General features: G+C 39.0%; 2 protein-coding genes across 3 annotated transcripts in view; one reads left to right on the top strand and one right to left on the bottom strand.

The window, feature by feature from the left end:
* Nucleotides 1-1332: 1332 nt before the first annotated feature.
* UBE2B (ubiquitin conjugating enzyme E2 B) lies at nt 1333-16628 on the bottom strand. 2 transcript variants are annotated; one of them, XM_002912915.4, is made up of 6 exons: nt 16436-16616; nt 14230-14310; nt 12656-12681; nt 7979-8068; nt 3834-3922; nt 1333-2852 (listed from the first exon to the last, which is right to left on the bottom strand). In XM_002912915.4, exons 1-6 carry the CDS (start codon nt 16477-16479, stop codon nt 2724-2726), a joined length of 459 nt encoding a protein of 152 aa, XP_002912961.1. In that variant the 5' UTR covers nt 16480-16616; the 3' UTR covers nt 1333-2723. The 2 variants fall into 2 exon arrangements, with proteins under 2 accessions (XP_002912961.1, XP_034511908.1); XM_034656017.1 differs by lacking the exon at nt 7979-8068 and having other exon boundaries at nt 16436-16628.
* A 2269-nt stretch (nt 16629-18897) lies between these two features.
* The window catches only part of CDKL3 (cyclin dependent kinase like 3), a 103471-nt gene continuing 102028 nt past the window's right edge, over nt 18898-20340 (top strand). The window contains exons 1-2 of the mRNA XM_034656015.1: nt 18898-19181; nt 19734-19916. Of these exons, the coding sequence (XP_034511906.1) occupies nt 19752-19916 (165 nt within the window). The 5' untranslated portion in view covers nt 18898-19181; nt 19734-19751. The remainder of the gene's footprint in view (nt 19182-19733; nt 19917-20340) is intronic.

Here is a 20340-nt window from a genome sequence, read left to right as displayed (position 1 = left end):
AATAGATTTCTTTTCCACTACCTTCCACCTACCTACAGGAGTAAGAATTTTTTATCAGTTTCAGAAGTTATTCATGGAACTTTTATTGGGGTGTGTGGGGGGTACTGACTTAAGAATATTTCCATGAAGGGGAAAGAAATTTGGTCTATCAGTAAGTCATAGGTCATAGCCCTTTGTATCAGAAACCAGAAGGTGTTCCTATATCCAAAAAAAAAAAAAAAAAGATGTAGAAAATGGTGGTTAAGAAAACTTCTTCACTGGATACCAGCCTGTACACAAGTCTAAATCAACTCAAGTGTTTTTAAAAATGAGAGGGATGTATTTAAACAGATTTTCTAAAACTGAACTCAATACCTTAATATCTCTTGAGGGATAGTCTACTTCTTGGCTAAAAGACCAGACTGCCCAGGTACAAATCCCAGCTCTATCACCTGCCAGCTCACTGAACTTCAACAAATCACTTACTTAATCTCTGTGTACCTGGAGATTCCTCATCTGTAATATAATGGTACCTACCCTCACGGGATTACTGTGAGTCAGAAATGTGACCATATGTGTCAAAGTGCTTCACATAGTGCCATGCACATGGAGCATTCTATGTCAGAAGTACCGTTACAGAGGAAGCGCATCACAAATGCATTTAAACTTTAGCATGAATCCAACTTCATACCAAAATAAATGACTTAGTTCTAGCCTCCTGCTATACCACACATTAATAAAATTTACCTAGTTTAAAAGTAAACATCTTTTGTATGCTATAACCTTGTAAATTGAAGGTTTACATCTAGTACTCAACCAAAGAAATAGGAATCTGTTCCAAGACTGAAGAAAAAAACAGGAGTAATTGGGAGAGGAATATTCCTAAAAATTTTTTCCAATGGCAATGTGGATGAGGTATGAGTTTTATGCATGTATTGCATTTAGGACTTAGAGCTCAGAGACTCCCTACAAAATGAGATGTGACTCCCTTATAATTATCAATACTTGAAATATTTCACTTTTAAATAGGGAAAGGAAAACCGATTAGGATAAAAAAAGATTTTGAAGCAGGAACCAAACAGCATTTAATGAAATAAGAGGGGAGACTCTCATACCTAGTGTACATTTAAGAGTCAGTCACTGGAGTAAATGTCACTGGAATAAATGTCTACAGAAGCTACACTTTGTCTCAAGAGCTGAATATGAAAAGCGTCACATTTACTATGACCAAAAAGTACCCGTAAGCATCTCTTTTTTTTGGCCATTAATTCCAGTGAGTGGACTCTTATTTGTATGAAAAGCTTCCTAAGATCATACACTTACTGAAAAATTTGCCAAGTAATAACTTTTAAAGGGAAACATCAGCATTTATTGTTCCAATATTAAACTTGGCTTAAAAAATAGAAGCTGGAGACACTGCGATCCTAGTCTTCCAATAGAGAAACTGTTAGCTTACTAAGCTAGTAAGAAAAATAGAACAAGAAACTACTGGGGTTACTCAAATAGCTGTTTTAACTACTAGAAAGACTACACAGGTGGTTCAACAGAATTTACTTGTATATTTTCCATTTTCTGTACTATTTGAAGGCATAGGATAGCTTTGTATTAGCTTTCTACAATGCTGTGTTTTAAATGTATCCAGTAAACTAAGATGCAGTACAACTTTTATACAACTTAGGAGATTAAAAAAAAAATCTCCACAAGAGAAAGCAACTCAGCAGGCCCTGGTATTAAAACATTTTTCCAGAATAAACAGATATGCAATTGCATTAAAAGGCAGTTTTCAATATTTTAAGTTACACCAAGATTCCTTCCAAATATCTGCCTTGTTAAACCAATGCAACCAATTCTTACTCAGTGTTAATAGTGGGGCATGGATTTTGGTAAATGTTTACGGTTTTACTTTCTTCATTATCAAAAATCTTTTAAAGTGCTATCAAGCAGCAAATAAGTTGCGTTAGCTCTCTGCTCCCAGTAGAGGTGCCAATTCCTTATGGTAGAGGTACAAACTGTGAAATTGCAAAAGGTACAGTTTAACAGAAAGTAGTGCATGAAGAAACAGTAACAAGTGGCCTAAATACAGAGTTGGACAGAATCAAACCAGTTATGTCTATAATTGCTCAAGTGAAACGGATATAGTTTCAAACACATAAAATAAATTCTGAAATTATAATTGGTAGTTAGAATCAAATTTGAAGAATTTCTTGATAAAATATAAATCTGTTCTTTTGAAATTGGAAATGAAACTATCAATTGATGGAGAGCTAGAGACTTATTAACCCCTCCTACACAGATAAGGAAATAAGTGACAAAGTCTCTTGCACTGAAGTTATGTATTTTAACAGCTTTACATGTAATATTCATATATAAAAAACTTTAAGTGCTTTTCTCCAATTTAAAAATCTAAAGAATTCAAAAATAAGGCATTCAATATTTGAAAAAAGTACAGATTTACAAAATGTGTATTATTCTGTCATGAAAACTCCACACCAACATTATACACTTGGAAAAAAATACAAACAGGATATATTACAAATTTATGTAAGCAATAACTTAGTTCACACCATGCAATAAAAAGTACATTAATCAAGATACACAAGCTTTTGTAGGTTCTAAACTGAAGGACTTTTTTTTTTTTTCTGCAGAATCCTTAAAACCTGTGGCACTTAAAATTTGTTAGCCTTTCTACTGAGAGGTAAATTATACACAACAATGATGAAAAAAATTAACAGACCAGTTGTCTATTATGAATCATTCCAGCTTTGTTCAACAATGGCCGAAACTCTTTTCTCATATTCTCGTTTGTTTTCCTGATAAAGCTGTGCTGCCTGGCTATTGGCTGGACTGTTTGGATTCGGTTCATCCAGCAGAGACTGGAAGGAAAGAGAAAAGAAAAAGGATTTGTAGAGAATTATTCTTTACATTAACATGGGTCAGATATGGAGCACTGAGTTTGTACAAAAGAACAAATTACTCAGTAAAGAAATGGCAGACCTCTATGCCATTAATGTCTTAAGACCTCTAATTTCAAAGAAACTGGGAAAGAATATTCTTCAACATACTGAAACATTAGCCAGGAAATAAACAGCTTGATTTGGTTAATATACAATACCTAGAAATAGCTTAGCAGCTAACATTTTCCAAAGTTAAACTCTGTTTTTGTGGTTACTTTGCAAATGTCTGACAGTAAGTTGGATAGTGAATCTTGTTTCCTTTTATCAAGAAAACATATACAACTAGCAGCAAGGGAATGAAATAGGGAAGTTGAAAACAATGTCTATAAAATGTCCCGAATTAAAGCAGAAATGTGATAGGAGAAGCTTTAAAAAAAGGTCACAAACCAAAATTTTACTTCTGCTCCTCTCACATCCACATGAACTAAAACATCCCTCACTCCACCTCTCCCCAAAACTGTCATTCAAGGTCAACTCTGAAATAATCTGCCAGAGTGTTTTGGCAAATGGTTACACTATCTTTTTTTTAAATAGTATTTCTTGGATAGGGTAACATAGTTAATGGTTCTCTGCACTTGACAGTTTCCTGAGGTACCTACGGTTTTTCTAACAATCATCTTTCTCTATTTCCAAGAAGCATTTTCCTTTTCCACATCCTCTGGCTATGCTTCATGGGCATAAATAATACTTGACCTGTGAGAACACTTTATTTACACAAGATCAGGACTGTGGGTTTGATCCAATGTGGTCACTAACAAAAAAGCAGACCAGTTGTCTGAAAATCATGGCATGTTATCATCCCGGCTATGCCATTGGTTAGCTGTTACTGCTCCTAAAAGAGCTGACTATATCCCACAGAACCTTGAAAAATCATGATGCAACCTAACTTAACACACTTACCTGAATTGATGTTAAGATAGAAGATACATCATATGTTGGACTCCATCGATTCTGAAGGATATCTAAACATATGCTACCATCAGCATACACTGCAAAGACAACACTAAAATTGGTTACCTATTAATTTTATCATATTTTAACAGTTAAAAGAGAAATCTTTACCACAAATACAGAATGCTTGGCCTAGTCAGAAGTTCTGAACATCAATTACCAAACCCTCTTGTCTCACAGGAAAACCAGTGTCAACACTAAGGTCTTTTATTTTGCACCTCTTCATCAGGAAGCTTTGTCAGAGTTAAATTTTTTCAACACCCACCTTATAGCTCATCTGTTTAAATCCTCTATTTCTTTTTTTTTTTTTTTAAGATTTTATTTATTGGACAGAGATAGAGACAGCCAGCGAGAGAGGGAACACAAGCAGGGGGAGTGGGAGAGGAAGAAGCAGGCTCATAGCGGAGGAGCCTAATGGGGCTCGATCCCGGAACGCCAGGATCACGCCCTGAGCTGAAGGCAGACGCTTAACCACTGTGCCACCCAGGCGCCCCAAAATCCTCTATTTCTAAACTCCTTAAATAAAGCTCTTAAAAAAAAATTTTTTTTTTTTTTTAAAGATTTTATTTATTTGACAGACACGGCGAGAAAGGGAACACAAGCAGGGGGAGTGCGAGAGGGAGAAGCAGGCTTCCTGCCGAGCAGGGAGCCGGATGCAGGGGTCAATCCCAGGACCCTGGGATGGTGACCTGAGCCGAAGGCAGACGCCTAACAACTGAGCCACCCAGGCGCCCTCAAAAATACTTATTTTTTGACATCATAATTACTCCCCCAGAAATTATTCCTAAAAGAAATAAATGTGGACACCTGAAGTCTTATTTATAGGAAGTTCACTATAATACTGTTTATAAGCATGTAAAATTAGAAACTACTTTGTGACCCATAAAGAGGTGACTGGCTAAATAACAGTACATTCATATAACCAATACCAGTGTGGCCAAGAGAAACGATACACATCTATCCTTTGTTAATTGATATAGGAAGACACCCACAATGTAGAACACCTTAAGAAGTTTTTGATTTTTAGAGGATAATGTCATTTTTTACAAAATATTTAAATATATTCATTTGAAATGTAACTATTTTCATTTGAAGTATGTGTAATTACAAAAACATTGTTAAGACTAATTGCCAAAATATAAGTACTGGCTCTCTGTAAGTAATAGGATTCTTGTATTTTATGATTTGTTTTTATAATGAACATGCATTCCTTTCATAAATAAAACATAAAATAAATATCCAGTGATTAGTATCTTTTAAGTCTTTAACATTTGGGAGGTTTTTTTCTTCCTCTTGAACTGATTACATGAAAATACAATGAATATAAATTTTTACCCACTTGTGAGACTCTATCTACATGACAATTTTCCAGAAGTAGAACAGCTGTGTTGACAAAGGATAAATGCATTTAAATGTTATAGATACTGTCAAACTTTGGAAAGCTTCATGGAGCAAGCCCCATCACCCTACATAAAGACAGGAATAAGTAAGGTTTTTTGGGGGAGAGGAGGCAAATTATACTTAAATACTGTCATTTCTCAGGGCTCTCTCTATCTTCCATCCTCTTCCTTCTGGCACCTCTGGGTGATGTTATTCACTCTCATGGCCTCAATGACCATCCATGGGCTTGCTACTTCCACTTACTAGCTTTAGACCAGACTTAACTCTCTGCTTAAAGCAGCCTGGTGAACGGCTTACTATCTATCCCACAGGAACATCAAACTTGGCAAGTCTAAAGAACAATCATCACCTCTGCAAAACCCATTAAAGTACAAAATGATTTTTTAAGTTCTGAATCAGTAACTATTCCTAAGAAGTAATCCAAAAGTAAACTAGAAATCAAGCACTCGGGGCACCTGGGTGGCTCAGTCGTTAAGCGTCTGCCCTTGGCTCAGGGCGTGATCCCAGAGCTGGGATAGAGCCCCGTATCGGGCTCCTCTGCTGGGAGCCTGCTTCTTCCTCTCCCACTCCCCCTGCTTGTGTTCCCTCTCTCACTGGCTGGCTGTCTCTCTGTCAAATAAATAAATAAATAAAATCTTTAAAAAAAAAAAAAAAAGAAATCAAGCACCCATCAACTGACGAATGGATAAACAAAATATAGTATATATCCATACAATGAAATCTCACTCAGCAATAAAAGGAAATGGAATGCAGTTACAACATGGATGAACCCTGAAAACTATGCTAGCTGAAAGAAGTCAGTCACAAAAGACCACATGTCTTACAGGATTTCATTTATAGCCTACTAGGTTGCTGGGAGAAGTGGAGTGATGCCAACTGTCATGGGATTTTTTGGAGAGAGATAAAAACGTTCTAAAATTGATATGGTGATGGTTGCACAACTCAGTGTACTAAAAACCCCTGAACTGTATAATTTAAACGAATGAACAGCACAATATGTGAATTATATTTCAAGTAAAGATGTTTAAAAACTAGACCAGAAATAAAAATGTACTGATAAAAGAAAAGAGGGAAACCACTGTTATTAATATGAAAAAATGAGAACGGTCTAAAACATTGTTTCCCCAAGGATGAAAATATTACACCTACATACACAGAACCCCCGCACACTGTACAGTCTTTCCCACCTTCATTTACAGAGCCTTCTTACTACACTGGGGGTCAATTCAATAACAAGTTTAAATCAGATTAAACTAAAGTGGAATAAATATTAAGTGACTCCTTCTGAAATTAAGTTAACTGATGGGGAAGACCATGTTTAAATAAGCAAAGGTTACAAAAAGGAAAGCTTAAATATTTTGGAAAATAAGTCTTTCATAATTTATAATCCAGGAATATGCACGTATTAAGAGTAAACAGGAAGTCCTAGAAGAACAAATTTAATTACAAAGAGTCACTCAGAAATCGTTTATGGAAAATAGGAATAAAATAAATTTCTCCAGGGGCACCTGGGTGGCTCAGTTGATTAAGCATCTGCCTTCGACTCAGGTCATGAAAGGGTCCTGGGACTGAGACCCAAATTGGGCTCCCTGCTCCTTGGAGAGCCTGCTTCTCCCTCTGCCTGCCACTCACCCTGCTTGTGCTCTGTGTGTCACATAAACAAATAAAATGTTTAAATAAATAAATAAATAAATTTCTCCAAATGAAAATAGGAACGAGAGAAAAAATGGAAAACTATACTTAAAAAAGCCTTGAAAACATACAAACGTTTGACCCAGTAATCTCACTTCTAAAAACTTATTCTATAATAATATTCATGGGTATTTGGGAAGATTTTCAAGAATGTTCAAAGTGCTGTTTAAAATTACAAACAACTTGGGGCACCTGGGTGGCTCAGTTGGTTAAGCAATCAAATCTCGATTTTGGCTCAGTTCTTGATCTCAGGGTCATGAGATGGAACCCTGTGGCAGGCTCCACCTTGAACGTGGAGCCTGCTTAAGATTCTCTTTCTCTCTCCCTTTGCACCCCCCACACCACCCCCGCACTTGCACTCTCTCTTAAAATAAAATCTTAAAAAAACCCTGAAAATCACCAAAAACTGGACACAGATTAATTATGGTAACTTCACAGGACATTACGCAGCGATTAAGAATGATGCAAAAAAATATTTAATAAGATGTTCACAGTATATATAAAAAAATTATTTAACTACATACAATGTGATCTCAATTTTGTACAAGCATTTATTTATATTTTTATTTATTTATTCTTATTATTTTTGAAGATTTTATTTATTTATTAGAGAGGGAGAGGGAGAGATCACGAGCAGGGGGGAAGGGTAAAGGGAGAAGTACACTCCCCACTGAGTAGGGAGCCCCATGCAGGACTGGATCCCAGGACTGCGGGATCATGACCTGAGCCAAAGGCAGACACACAACCAACTGAGCCACCCAGGAACCCTATTTGTATTTTTTAAAAACCAACTTTTAAGCAACAAATTCTTTTTGGTATCCTTCATGTTTCTACATATAAATAGGTTAAGATTCCAGGCTACAAAAAATGTAGCTAATACTGACACGGAAGCAACATCCAGAAGTGGCCTGTAGCAGTGAGAATTATGGGGCAAGGCCCAAAAGGAACAAAAGAACTCTTTCCCCCCCATCATTTATGAAGTTTAATAAAATGTTACTTACCATTTGGATGAAACATTTTGGATAAAAACCTAACAGTTGGTGGTTTATTTGGATACTCTTCAGAAAATTCTATTACTAGTTTAAAAGTACCTAGATAGAAAACAAACCAAAATAATTATGGTAAAGACAAGCCTTACTTTTTAACCTCTTCATCAATGAATTCCCAACACAAACTGGTTTTTGCACAACCACACAAAAAAGTAACGTCAATTTTGGCTTAGCACATAAAACACATTAAATATACTTTGATTCGCGTTAGACTGGTAACACGCAGCGCTGGCAAGCACTTGGGAACACACACTTTCATGTGCTATTGGTAGGAATGTTAAACTGCCATACTTTTGGAAGGCAATTTGGCCCCAGCTACTGAAATTTAAAATGTACATTTGGGGAACTACAGCTAGTTTATTATAGCTTAGGAGGGGTTATGCCAAAGGATTTTGAGAGGGGCTAACTACCACATGACAAAGGACTTAGATTGGAGGTATCGACATTAATCTGAAAGGTCTCTTCTGTCCCCATACAAATCCTTTCACTTAAATATGCCAAGAACCAGTAAGTGTTAGTGTAACTGCCTACTGCTGGTTATAGACCAAAGTGGTACACTCTTGTAGAGCAGTATTTTATGGTCAGTACAGACACAGGCTTTTAAAAAAATTATGCATTTCTAGCAAAGTCAATCTGTTCACAGTGTACAAAGTATAAGTCTCAACTCCAATTCCAAATCTATTTTGCAGAAATAACCATTATTACTGGTTTTGTATGTCTTTCTAGACTTCTATTCTGTTTATTAACTATCCACAGTTCTTTTATTTTGAGGAAATCCACCTGTAGGTTGGAGAGGTATTCTAACTACAACCCCGTGGACATACTCAGTAAATGAGTATCTGATATTTTATCTTATGTTTGGTATACAACCTCTATCTTTTTACATTTTTTTGCTGGTTGGAAATTTGGGATTAGGGAAACCAAAGATACAAGCAAAATCAAACATGGTATCTATTTCATATTCTGAATATATCAGAGGTGTTATGAAATGTACAGTTAAATAGTGAAGATAGGGGCGCCTGGGTGGCACAGCGGTTAAGCGTCTGCCTTCGGCTCAGGGCGTGATCCCCGCGTTATGGGATCGAGCCCCACATCAGGCTCCTCTGCTATGAGCCTGCTTCTTCCTCTCCCACTCCCCCTGCTTGTGTTCCCTCTCTCGTTGGCTGTCTCTATCTCTGTCGAATAAATAAATAAAATCTTAAAAAAAAAAATAAAATAAATAAATAGTGAAGATAGCCTTGTATTTAATTATGTATTTTGAAAGTGTGCATTTTAATTTGCTTTAATTAAAAAAAATGTACACTGTAAAAATTTCAGCCTACACAAATATGAACAGCAATTTTAAAGTTTTTTTCTGCCCACTTTATGGAGTCTCAGGACCCCTTTATACTCTTATTCCCAATCACGGCCAAGCTTCCAAACGGAAGTCAACTGAATGTGAAGCTAGGAAAGAGATAGGTGACAACATACCGTTTTTATAGATTTCCACCAAAAATGAAAAATAATTTCACTTTTAAATATTGGCTCTTTAATAACTAGCTTGCAAAAATTCCCCCCAATTTTTAACAATCTGTTCTCATGAATCAGTACAAACTGCCTCCAGCACGCCACTGAATTTAACTGTTGGTATTTCTTATATTAGAGAGTATTTAACTCATGAATTTTTTTTTTTTAAAGTAACTTCTATGCTCAATGTGAGGCTCTAACTCATGACCCTGAGATCAAGAGTTACACGCTCTACCGAGTGAGCCAGCTAGGTGCCCCAACCCAGAAAAATTTTAAAAATTCATTAATTACTGTAAACTCACTACACATTAACTTAAGCAACATCTGATGAAAAGTAATATATTTCCCTAAAAGTTAGTGAGAAGCTTAGCACTGTTTTACGTTTTTGCAAATCTCTTTAATGACTGGCTTAATAGAAGACAGCTAGATTCTCTCAGCTGCTTCTGCATTTGATCCGTTGCAATATGCTGTTCTGGGATGAGGTACAGGAAGAAAACAAAGTCCCACAAAAATATGTAAGTGAAAAAAGAATATTTTCACAGTTTTTTCAGATAACTATAGATATTCTTTTTTGATTACTACACTATGGAAGTGGTAGGTTTTTAAGGGTTAGTTGCAATGGAGAATCAGAAATCATACATACTATTTGCATCAGTTACACTAAAATCAGTTATACGCTTCGTAAATGTTTTATCCATCCCTAATTTTCCATATTATACACTGGTCGTTCAGAAAACATTGGTTCAACGAATGATACAATTCTTGTAAATGTTGCCACATTTCATTATATACTAACCAAAAACAAATCACAATTAGGTAATACCACCTACTGATGTTATCAGAGAAGTCTTAAAGTACTGGGAAACCATTATTTTATCAGTAGCAACAATACTGTCAGTTACTTTCCTTGATCTAACAGCTCACTTATGTCACTTTTGAGTATGTCTGTCAAACAGTCAAATCTAAACTATCACAGTTTATCTCTCACTCATTCAAGTAAAAATGTTTCATGAAAAAAAGTTTAAGTTGCAACTCAAACAACTGCAGAAGTGCTTTTCCTCCAGAAAATCATCACGAGAAGTGTTTTATGCATACTTTCCACTTAATCACATAGAGTATTTTAAAAATGTATACTTAAGGGTCAGAATTCAGTAATTATAATAATAATAATACCTACTTTTTCATCAAGACCTTTTTTTTTTTTTGCCATCAAGACAAAAAATTTTTAAGTGAAATTGGCAGCTTTTAAAATGCAAAGAAAAGGGGCACCTGGCTGGCTCAGTTGGTGGAGTGTTAGGCTCTTGACCTCAGGGTTGTTGGTTTGAGCCCCACATGTTGGATGTAGAGATTGCTTTAAAAAAAAGAACTTAAAAAAATTTCATTTCTAAATGTATACATAAATAAATAAAATGTAAAGAGTACAATGACTATAGTACAGTTTAGAGCCACTGTGTTGATTTGTGCCAGGATACTAAACTGCATAGGTCCAGTTTCAGCCACTAATGTTTTTGTACCACCAGTGCAAATGCTGATAGAGTAAAAAGGGCAAATGTCTTAGTATTGGTATAAAGACAATTTTTTATTTTTTTAAAGATCTTATTTATTTGTCAGAGAGAGAGAGCGCACGCGCATGCGTTCAAGCATGGAGAGCAGAAGGCAGAGGGAGAAGCAGGCTCCCCACTGAGCAAGAAGCCCCTTGTGGGACTTGATCCCAGGACCCTGGGATCATAACCTGAGCCTAAAGCAGATGCTTAACCAACTGAACCACCCAGGCATCCCAAGACAGTTTTTATTACAAAGAATCCATGGAACAGTCTTAGGGATTTGAAGAGCGGGCTCATGGACAACCCAAGAACCCCTGGTATAGTGCAAAAAGCTGAAGTCCTTAAGTACTTTTCTTCTATTCCTTACCCCCACCTTAGCGGTTACCACTGTGAACAGTGGGAAACATAACCCTTTAATACACACACCTGCATACATGTATTTGGTAAAAATGTAATACAACATGTATCATTCTGAAACTTTGTCTCTTGAGACTTATGTCCAGATTTACTCAACAAGTACATGATATTCCACAATCTAGATAAATCATAAATTTACTTAAAAAAGGGGGGGGGCGCCTGGGTGGCTCAGTCGTTAAGTGTCTGCCTTTGGTTCAGGGTGTGATCCCGGTGTTCTGGGATCGAGCCCCACATCGGGCTCCTCAGCTGGGAGCCTGTTTCTTCCTCTCCCACTCCCCCTGCTTGTGTTCCCTCTCTCGCTGGCTGTCTCTCTCTGTCAAATAAATAAATAAAATCTTAAAAAAAAAAATTTAACCATTTTTCCCCTATTAGACATTCAAATTATTTCCTTAAAAACAGTACAATCAGTATCTTTGTGTAAATATCTACAATGGGTTAATTCTGAAGCCATTTTGATAATTAAAAACCTGTTCAATAATTCTTAAAAATCTATGCTACAATTAGAGAAAATCTAAGAACCTGGCTAAAATCAATAAGAAAAGCTCAATTATAAACATGTATCAGAACCGTTTTCCATTTTCCTGGCTCTTGGTGAAAAAACTAAATTTAAGAGGCAAAAGATTACAGAGATGCCAACTACTTATAGGTACCAGGAGTTAGCTGTTTGTGCAGCTACAGGCAGCTACATTATGTGGCTTTTTGGGGTTTTTTTGAGATTTTTAAATTTTTTTACTTTTAAGTAATCTCTGCACCCAATGTGGGCCTCAGCCTTACAATCCTGAGATCAAGAGTCACATGCTCTACAGACTGAGCCAACCAGATGCCCCACCTATGTATGTTTAAGAACAATTTCAGCTCAACAACTTACCAACATAGATAACAATGTTAAAAAAGCATTATTACCCTCCTTTAACCTACCATCTAGGCCTACAGTTCTACAACCAAATACCAAAGTAACACAAAGAACTGGCAATGGAGGTGGTCAAGCTGATGTGGAAAGAAAGTCCTTTGTGAACTATAAATTCTCAGTAGCATTATTTAGTTTTAATTTGACCTAATAACAATAGAAAATAGTTTTAAGTTAGATATGTTGGTGTGTTACAATTTCCTACTTAAAAACAATGTCCTAATACTACGGAAAACATAATTGAGAATGACTTACCATCTTCAAAGGGTGTCCCTTCTGGTCTGAAAACAAGAAGATTTCTGATTAAAAATGTTTCATTCTGCCTTTTCCTCATTTTTTTTTTTTTAAAGTAGGCTCCAGGCGCAGTGCAGAGCCCCACGTGGGGCCCAACCCTAAGACCGTGAGATCCAAGAGCCAAACTGAGATCAACAATCGGCTGCCCAACCAACTGAGCCACCCAGGTGCCCGTTTTCTTGATTTTTAAGAGTGGAAAGGATAAACTCACAGAGAATGAGGAGCTTATTTTAATGATTTGTGAAGTTTCAAAGATATTGTTTAGTATCATCTTAGCCCTAGATTTTTATAGATGTAGGCATAAAGTAACTATTTTCTAAGTTTTCATTTTAGGGGGGTTTTAGAAAAAAACCAACCCCCCGCAAAAGCTCATAATTTTACTACACCAACAATTCAGTTCATAAATACCAACCAGTCATTTTGTAAATGTGTATTAAGAGAAAAAAATCGTATTTTCAATTTACATCAATAAGATGGAAATAGCCTTCAAAGATAATTGTAACACCAAACCAAAGTGTCCTGCTTCCCAACAGAGCAACAGCTCTTGTTCAAAACATCTAGACAGAACTGATGTAACCAAGAAAACCACTTTCTTTTGCTCAAATCTTTTCCCTGCCTCCATATCCCAATTTCATCTTTCCTAAGCAACACCATCATATTTAATTATTTCTTGCAAGGCACATTCTAGATCTCAAAGCATGTTAGCCTGAATTTAATATAATCTCTTTAGAATAAACTACACTAATTTTTTCACTAGTGTTTAACACAGACTCATAACTAATTCAATGGCAACTCAGAATTCTGTTTATGAAGGTGCTCCTTTAAAGTTTTACTGCAAAATCCTAGTTTTAAAAAGTAGGAAAAAAAGATCAAGCCCAGAAAAACAGAAGAAAAGGCTTAAGGAAATTTTAAATCAAGAAGCATATATGTGGGGCACCTAGGTGGCTCAGTTTGTTAAGGAGCCAACTCTTGATTTGGGCTCAGGTCATGATCTTTGGGTTGTGAGACTGAACTCCATGTTGGGCTTGACACTGGCTGTGGAGCCTGCTTGAGATTCTCTCTCTCTCTGCCCTTCTGCTTCCACCCCCAACCCATCTCTCTTTAAAAAAAAAAAATACATATATATATACACACACACACGATATATACGCAATATATATAATGTGTTTAACATTTTTCGTTAATTCTTGCCACACTGGAAGCTATTTTTTATTCTTAGTCTTTTTACAGTTCCAAAACAATGCAAGCATAAACATTTGCTTAGTACATTTTATTTTGTACAAAATAATTTACCTTTTCTTGTTTAGTTTCAAATGAAATTTTTAATCAGGTAAAACCCAAAGTGATTACAAAATCACAGGCAGTAACACCAACACAAATCAATTTTAGTTAATGACAAAAACACTTCGCAGAATTTTTTCAAAATTTATTTTGCAGTTTCTGTACGAGCCCCCAATTCCACTTCAGCCTCTTTGCCCAGTGAATACATTCACTTTTCTTAAAGTATCACTATACCTATCATTTGTTATACTCACCCAAATATAACTGCATTCCACTGCATAATGTTGTTTTCAGATGGTGCGCCACTGACACCCACAGGTGGGTCCTCTTGCAATCTAGAAATCCAGAGCAGTAATTTTCAAAGTTGAACATTAAGGTCACTACAAAGGCCAAAGAGAACCCTTATGGGCTATTCTACCTACTTTCACACAAACTAAATCGTTTCCTTGTTCTTGTGCTGAGGTGGAATAAACCATACAACTTAAGAAAAAAAAAATCAACCACGTATATACTTATTAAATACCTCTCCAAATTGTCTAAAATTCCAAAGAGCTTTGGAGTCATCACTCTGAATATGAAGATGTATCTTCGAGAAGTGATGCGTACAGACTGCCATCAACAACAAAAATTAAAAGCCTGAAATGCAAAAAATATTTTCACAGACCATTTTTTTGCTACTGTAAACATGCAAAGACGGTCTGTGTGAGTCCAAACGACAGCTACCTGTGCAACATGGCCACCCCACCAAAGGACCCTAAAGGCAAAAACTAAATGACCGAAAACACTTACATTCGATTTAATTAGCACTAGTTTTAGGCAGGAGAGTTTTATCCTATTTGCTTCAATTAGCAGTGGCTTTTAAAATAATCAAGCCTGTTATGTTTTTTCATCAGTCCCTATTTTAAAGCTCTGCGCTACAGCTCAATCTACCTCTCCTATCAGGAGACTCGATAAAAAGCTACCTTCCAACACTCTCATAATCAAATTCTCGTAACCTGAAGACCTTTGGAAAACCACCAAAGGTGCCATGTGTTCAACTCAGAATTTAACAGAGATGGGCAGTAAGAAACCAGAGTAACAATGGATGCAAACTGGAAGTTTTATTATTTGGCTTTCACTCATCAGAGCTAACATGAAATTTGATTTTATCCTTTAGCAGACAACTTTTGCACCAAACAGAGCATCTCCTTGTGAAGACTATCATTTCAGAAGAAAAATAAACGACACATTTTATATACAAAGATATCTATATGCAGTGACTGTCATAGGATACTTTGAAATTAGGCTACATAAAAATAGTTCTTTTCATTCAACCTCAAACACATTAAGCCACGATGACCAGAAGCCTTTAAAGAATTATGCTTCATCTCGCCCACCAAAGGTAAACGGCTACATTACGAATATATTCAATAATAAACCGCCCAAAGCCCAAAACAATGGCTTCCAAATGCCTCACCTATGGCTTTATAATGGTGAAGCTGAAAGGTTACTTCCCGAGCAGGTAACCTAAGTTTTTATACTAGATATTTTGTCTCTATCAGCGCAGATGTCCCCAGGAAAAAAAAAAAAAACAACAACACTTAAAAATGTGCAGTGGATCGTAATGCTAAGTTTTCTCATCTCCCCTCCACCCCCCGGTACCTCCAAGTATTCAATCAAAGGTAAACAACTGAAAAAAAGTCACTTCCTCCTCACTAACCCGAACACCTCCCAACAAAACCCTATTTTATAAAAGGAGGCCGAGGGAGTATCAGGTTAGCGCCAGTCTCAAGGAAGGCATTTTTCCAGACTTTGGAGGCTATAGATAGAGCTTTAGACACCAGGCCACAGAGCTGAGTTCCAGAAGGCACTGGCAGCCCGGGCTGCCAGCCCGAATCCCAGGTCTCTAAGCCAGCTCTCAAGGTCCTTTCGGGCCGGCGAGGGAGAGTCGGGTTTCGGAGGATGGGTTAACCACCTCCGGACCTCGCGCTGCAGACCCCACCCTCGCTGCAGAAAGAATGAGAAGGGGGGGGCGCTTTTCGCCTCAACCCTGCCCCTCAGCGAAGACCGCAGGACCATCCAGCAAAACTGGTGCAGCAAGCAGAGAAAAAGATTCTGCAAGGGTTTGCTTTTGGGGGACAGGGACCGGGCACGACAGAGCGCAGGGTCGGAGGGATGAGGCTTGAACTCTAGGGCCAAACATCGGGCAGCTGACTCAAGTGGGCAGCGGAGAATCCTAGGATAGACCATGGCCATCTTTTTACTTTTGGGGGAGGGGGTATCGAAATTTCTTACGTCGGAAGAGTGAGGAAGCAAGGATGAGGGAGTGCGAACGGGGGCTAAGACTGGGCTTCCGTCGGTACCGATGGGCCCACAGTCGGCCCTCTTAGCGTTATGAGAGGAAGGTGTCCCGGATCCCCGCCCTGCAGCCCCACAGCTATGGGGAGGAGCCGTCATCAAAGCGAAGGTGAGGGCCCTTACCGCTTGAAATCCCGCATGAGCCTCCTCCGGGCCGGAGTCGACATGCTCCCCAGCTGCCCCGCGGTCAGTCTGAAAGAAAAGAGTCCCGCACAGCCCCCCCACCCCCCGGCGCGGCGGCCGAATCACTGTGGGTCACCGTCGCCGCCGAGGCAGCACAAACAACCCTGCAATGACGTCTCCCTCCGCCGCCTCCAGATCCCTCCGCCCTCCGCCAGTACCACAGAGTGAGGGGTGCGGGAGAAGGGCACGGGGCGTTTGAGAGCTCGTTGTGGGAGCTTCTGAGCAGTGTTCTATCCATTTTGGCTTCCTGATCTAATCGATAAGTTAATGTTCTCTGTTCTCGGTCTGGAGATTGTGGATTAAGAGACCCCGAAAGCGAAACACCATCCTGTGTCTCCCCCTTTCAGTAGTTTAAACTCGACCGGGTGGGGAACAGAGAGACGCATCCGGGGCCAGAGATTTCAGGGAAAGGAGGTGGATGACGTAAGATCACGTGACTGTCGGCGGCGTTGTCAACAATCCACCCCTGAGGGGGAGGGGACGAAGTATCTAGAACCACGTGTCCCTATGACGAATTAGAACAGATCACGTGGGAGCGTCGCCTAAATCTCAGTCAGGTCTATGGAGAGAGTGATTAAATTTATGGGGCTGAGGGGAAGAGAGGCCTTTACTAGTTTTCCCTCCAGTTTGTTTCATGACCTGGGTCGGCGGTCCTGGCGGAAGCAAAAGCTTGTTTTGCTTCTTAGTCTTTAAAACAGAGCCAAAAATAATATAGATTTAAAATCCTTTTTGGTTGGTTCAAGGGCTTATCAAATCTGGTACGTGGGGCAGAGTGAGGGAACCTCCATTTTTTATAATAAGTGCAGCATTGAAATACTACGGCCCACACCAAGTAAAATTCCCTGAACCTCTTCCATAAGGCCATTAAATAGTCTGTATGTGCATTATGCTGGGGTTTCCAGGGTTGGAAATTATGGGGACAAAAAGGAATGGTATAGAGATTGTCTTAAGGTTTGTTGACCATTTGTATGTTATTACAGAATCTTATATTAACGTGGGTCTGCTCTCATTTGAGGATTGGTGTCAAAATGTCAAAGTCAATGGATTTGGCTAAGATGGGGTACATGGAGATGAAATCTCAAAGCATTTAGAAGGGTGGTTGGTTGTCAAGAAAGCCTACAAATATGACTCGGATGTGGGGAAGAGATTTTGCAGATGAGGGGTGGGGTTATATATCTAACCTGGATAACTCATTTCAGGTTTTCTACACAAGGTGCAAATGGGCCTGAGATGTCGCCCACCAGGGAGCTCAGAGGTGTTGATGCAGTCCGTGGGGATTCTGACATTTCCTTGAGTTCCCTCCTTCCATTGCCTTTGACTCCTGGCCTCAGGGCATTAATGGTTTGGAGGGCTCCAAGCGCCTTATAGCCTTCTGGGTGATTCTTCAGCCCAAGGCGAAATGGGACCATTGCACCAAGTTGCCCATAGTTTCATGGAAACTGAAAGAGTTAATTTCCCCCACTTTCTTGCTACCTCCTTTTCTTGAAACCCTGATTCTGTCTTTTGCTTTTATAACTGCCTTTGTGATCAAGTTAGCCAAGCCTAACTCTTGATAGGTTCTGCGATGCATTCACAAATGAGCTTCTGTAAGTTAAAAGCTGAATATTCTCATTGTTTTGTCTTCCTGCTGTATGGATCCTAAATCTCTCCAGTCTGTAGCTAAGGATGAAGACATACAAGTTGGTTCATATGCAGTGAAATGCTAAAGAAATTCATAGTTTATGGTGGCTGTCAGGTCAGCAGAACCCCATTGTAGTTCTTGAGCAATTAGTTAATGGCTCTCCCCCCTCCTTGCTGTGCCCTTTGTATGTCAGGACATGTTGGTATGTCTACCGAACCCTTTTGTTTTCCCAAAGAGGGTGTTTTTAAAAAGGAGTATTACGAGTTCGGAAAAAAGAATTAAAAGTATATAGCAGGTGTTCAAGAAATATTCTTGGGGCGCCTGGGTGGCACAGCGGTTTGGCGTCGGCCTTCGTCTCAGTTGGGGATCCCGGCGTTATGGGATCGAGCCCCACATCAGGCTCCTCTGCTATGAGCCTGCTTCTTCCTCTCCCACTCCCCCTGCTTGTGTTCCCTCTCTCGCTGGCTGCCTCTATCTCTGTCAAATAAATAAAAATAAAAATCTTTAAAAAAAAAACCGTTTCAACCCCATTTAAGGATGAATGTCGACAGCTGAGGTTGAACTCAGGTCTATGGGATATTAATATAACTAGGTAACTTAGACTACTATAATTACACAAGACTTCCCTGGAAGACTTGTTTTACAAGATGTCTCTATTTAAAGACTCCAGCCATCCTTTTAGGACCCAGCACCAGCGGCAGAAGTTCTTTGACCTGGAGGCATTTAAGAAGCCGGTCGGGCAAGCTTCCGCCTATGTTGCCCCTCCCTAGAAGACATGCAGACTCTCGGTGCAGTAAAATGTGGATCCTACCCCACCTCTACTCAAAACCAACCTTGTGAGACCTTGTGGTCTCAATCCAAATATTCCCCACCCCAACCCCAAGAAAGCTTTCACTTAGCATCCACCGGGAACTTGTTTTCACCATTTCTCATTTTCTCTTCCGGGTCGGGCCGAGTGCGCCCGATGTTCCGGTCTTGCGCAGTAGGCCCCGAGCGCGAGGTCAGCGGCACCGTTGCCATGGTAGTGGGCTGCCTGGCGCTACAGGGGCTGGCAAGCTAAGTAGGGTCGGTGTCCGGTTGTTCCGCCGGGCTGCGCGGAGCCAGGCCGGGGGGACCGCAAAATGGGCTGAGACGTCGTCGGCTGACCAGAGGAGGTCGATTGCGGGGCAGGGGGCGCAACACTGGTCCGGGAACCTAAGACGTCTGGTTTGAGGAACCAGTGGGGCTGAGGTTTTCTTGGGTCGGGGGGCCTGATCTGTAGGCGACTGCGGTATTTCGGGAACCCCATAGTTGAGGGGCGTATGACAGGAAGTGTGCGGACACCATTCCTGATGGATAGGTGACGTGTAGTGAGGGAATCTTAAATCTGAGTGTTCACGGGTATGACCGAGACAGCAGGAAGCTCCCTAACTTCTGGTGAGCGCTGGAGCCCCACGAGGACACCGTACTGCCTAGATGACAGAGTTCCGGAGGACAAACAAGTGTCTGGAAAAGATTAATATTTTCCATGTTTACGTATTTTAAAATATGGGTTTATTGTGGAAATGCATTGTTCAGCTTGAATAAATAAATGTACAAATGTTTAACGGGTTTTTTTTTTTCTTTATTTTTATGAAGAAGAATCCGGGCTTGAAAATGGAGATGTATGAAACCCTCGGAAAAGTGGGAGAAGGAAGTTATGGAACAGTGATGAAGTGTAAACATAAGGATACTGGGCAGATAGTGGCCATTAAGATATTTTATGAGAAACCAGAAAAGTCTGTCAACAAAATTGCAACGAGAGAAATAAAGTTTTTAAAGGTTTGCTTCTTTTACCTTAATTGCTCAAAAGAGGAACTGTTATGGAATAAAAAATTATATAGGAGATCTTTTAGTTAACAGATGTATTAAGACGTAGTGTAGAATAAGAAAGTGTGGTACCCTATCTTATTGTCTACATTTTGAAATTTTATGGTGATACAAGATATATATGCTTATATATAATGTAGTGAAAGTTATGCCAAATATTATGAAATATTTATTCAGAAACAGTAAAAGCCAGTATCTGCTCTAAAGAACTTTTATTGTTTAATCAGAAAGATGGGAGGGCACCTGAAAACAATACTGAATAAAAGTGACTCATAATAAATGCCAAGTGAGTAACACAGAGTCCAATTGGGTAGAGAAATTTTCTCGGAGGAAACGGGACATGCATTTGGTCTTAAGGGATGTGCAGAATTAAGGT

The sequence above is a fragment of the Ailuropoda melanoleuca genome, chromosome 3 (assembly GCF_002007445.2).
Source record: "Ailuropoda melanoleuca isolate Jingjing chromosome 3, ASM200744v2, whole genome shotgun sequence".
NCBI lineage: Eukaryota > Metazoa > Chordata > Mammalia > Carnivora > Ursidae > Ailuropoda > Ailuropoda melanoleuca.
This window is presented reverse-complemented; position numbering and strand designations above follow the sequence as displayed.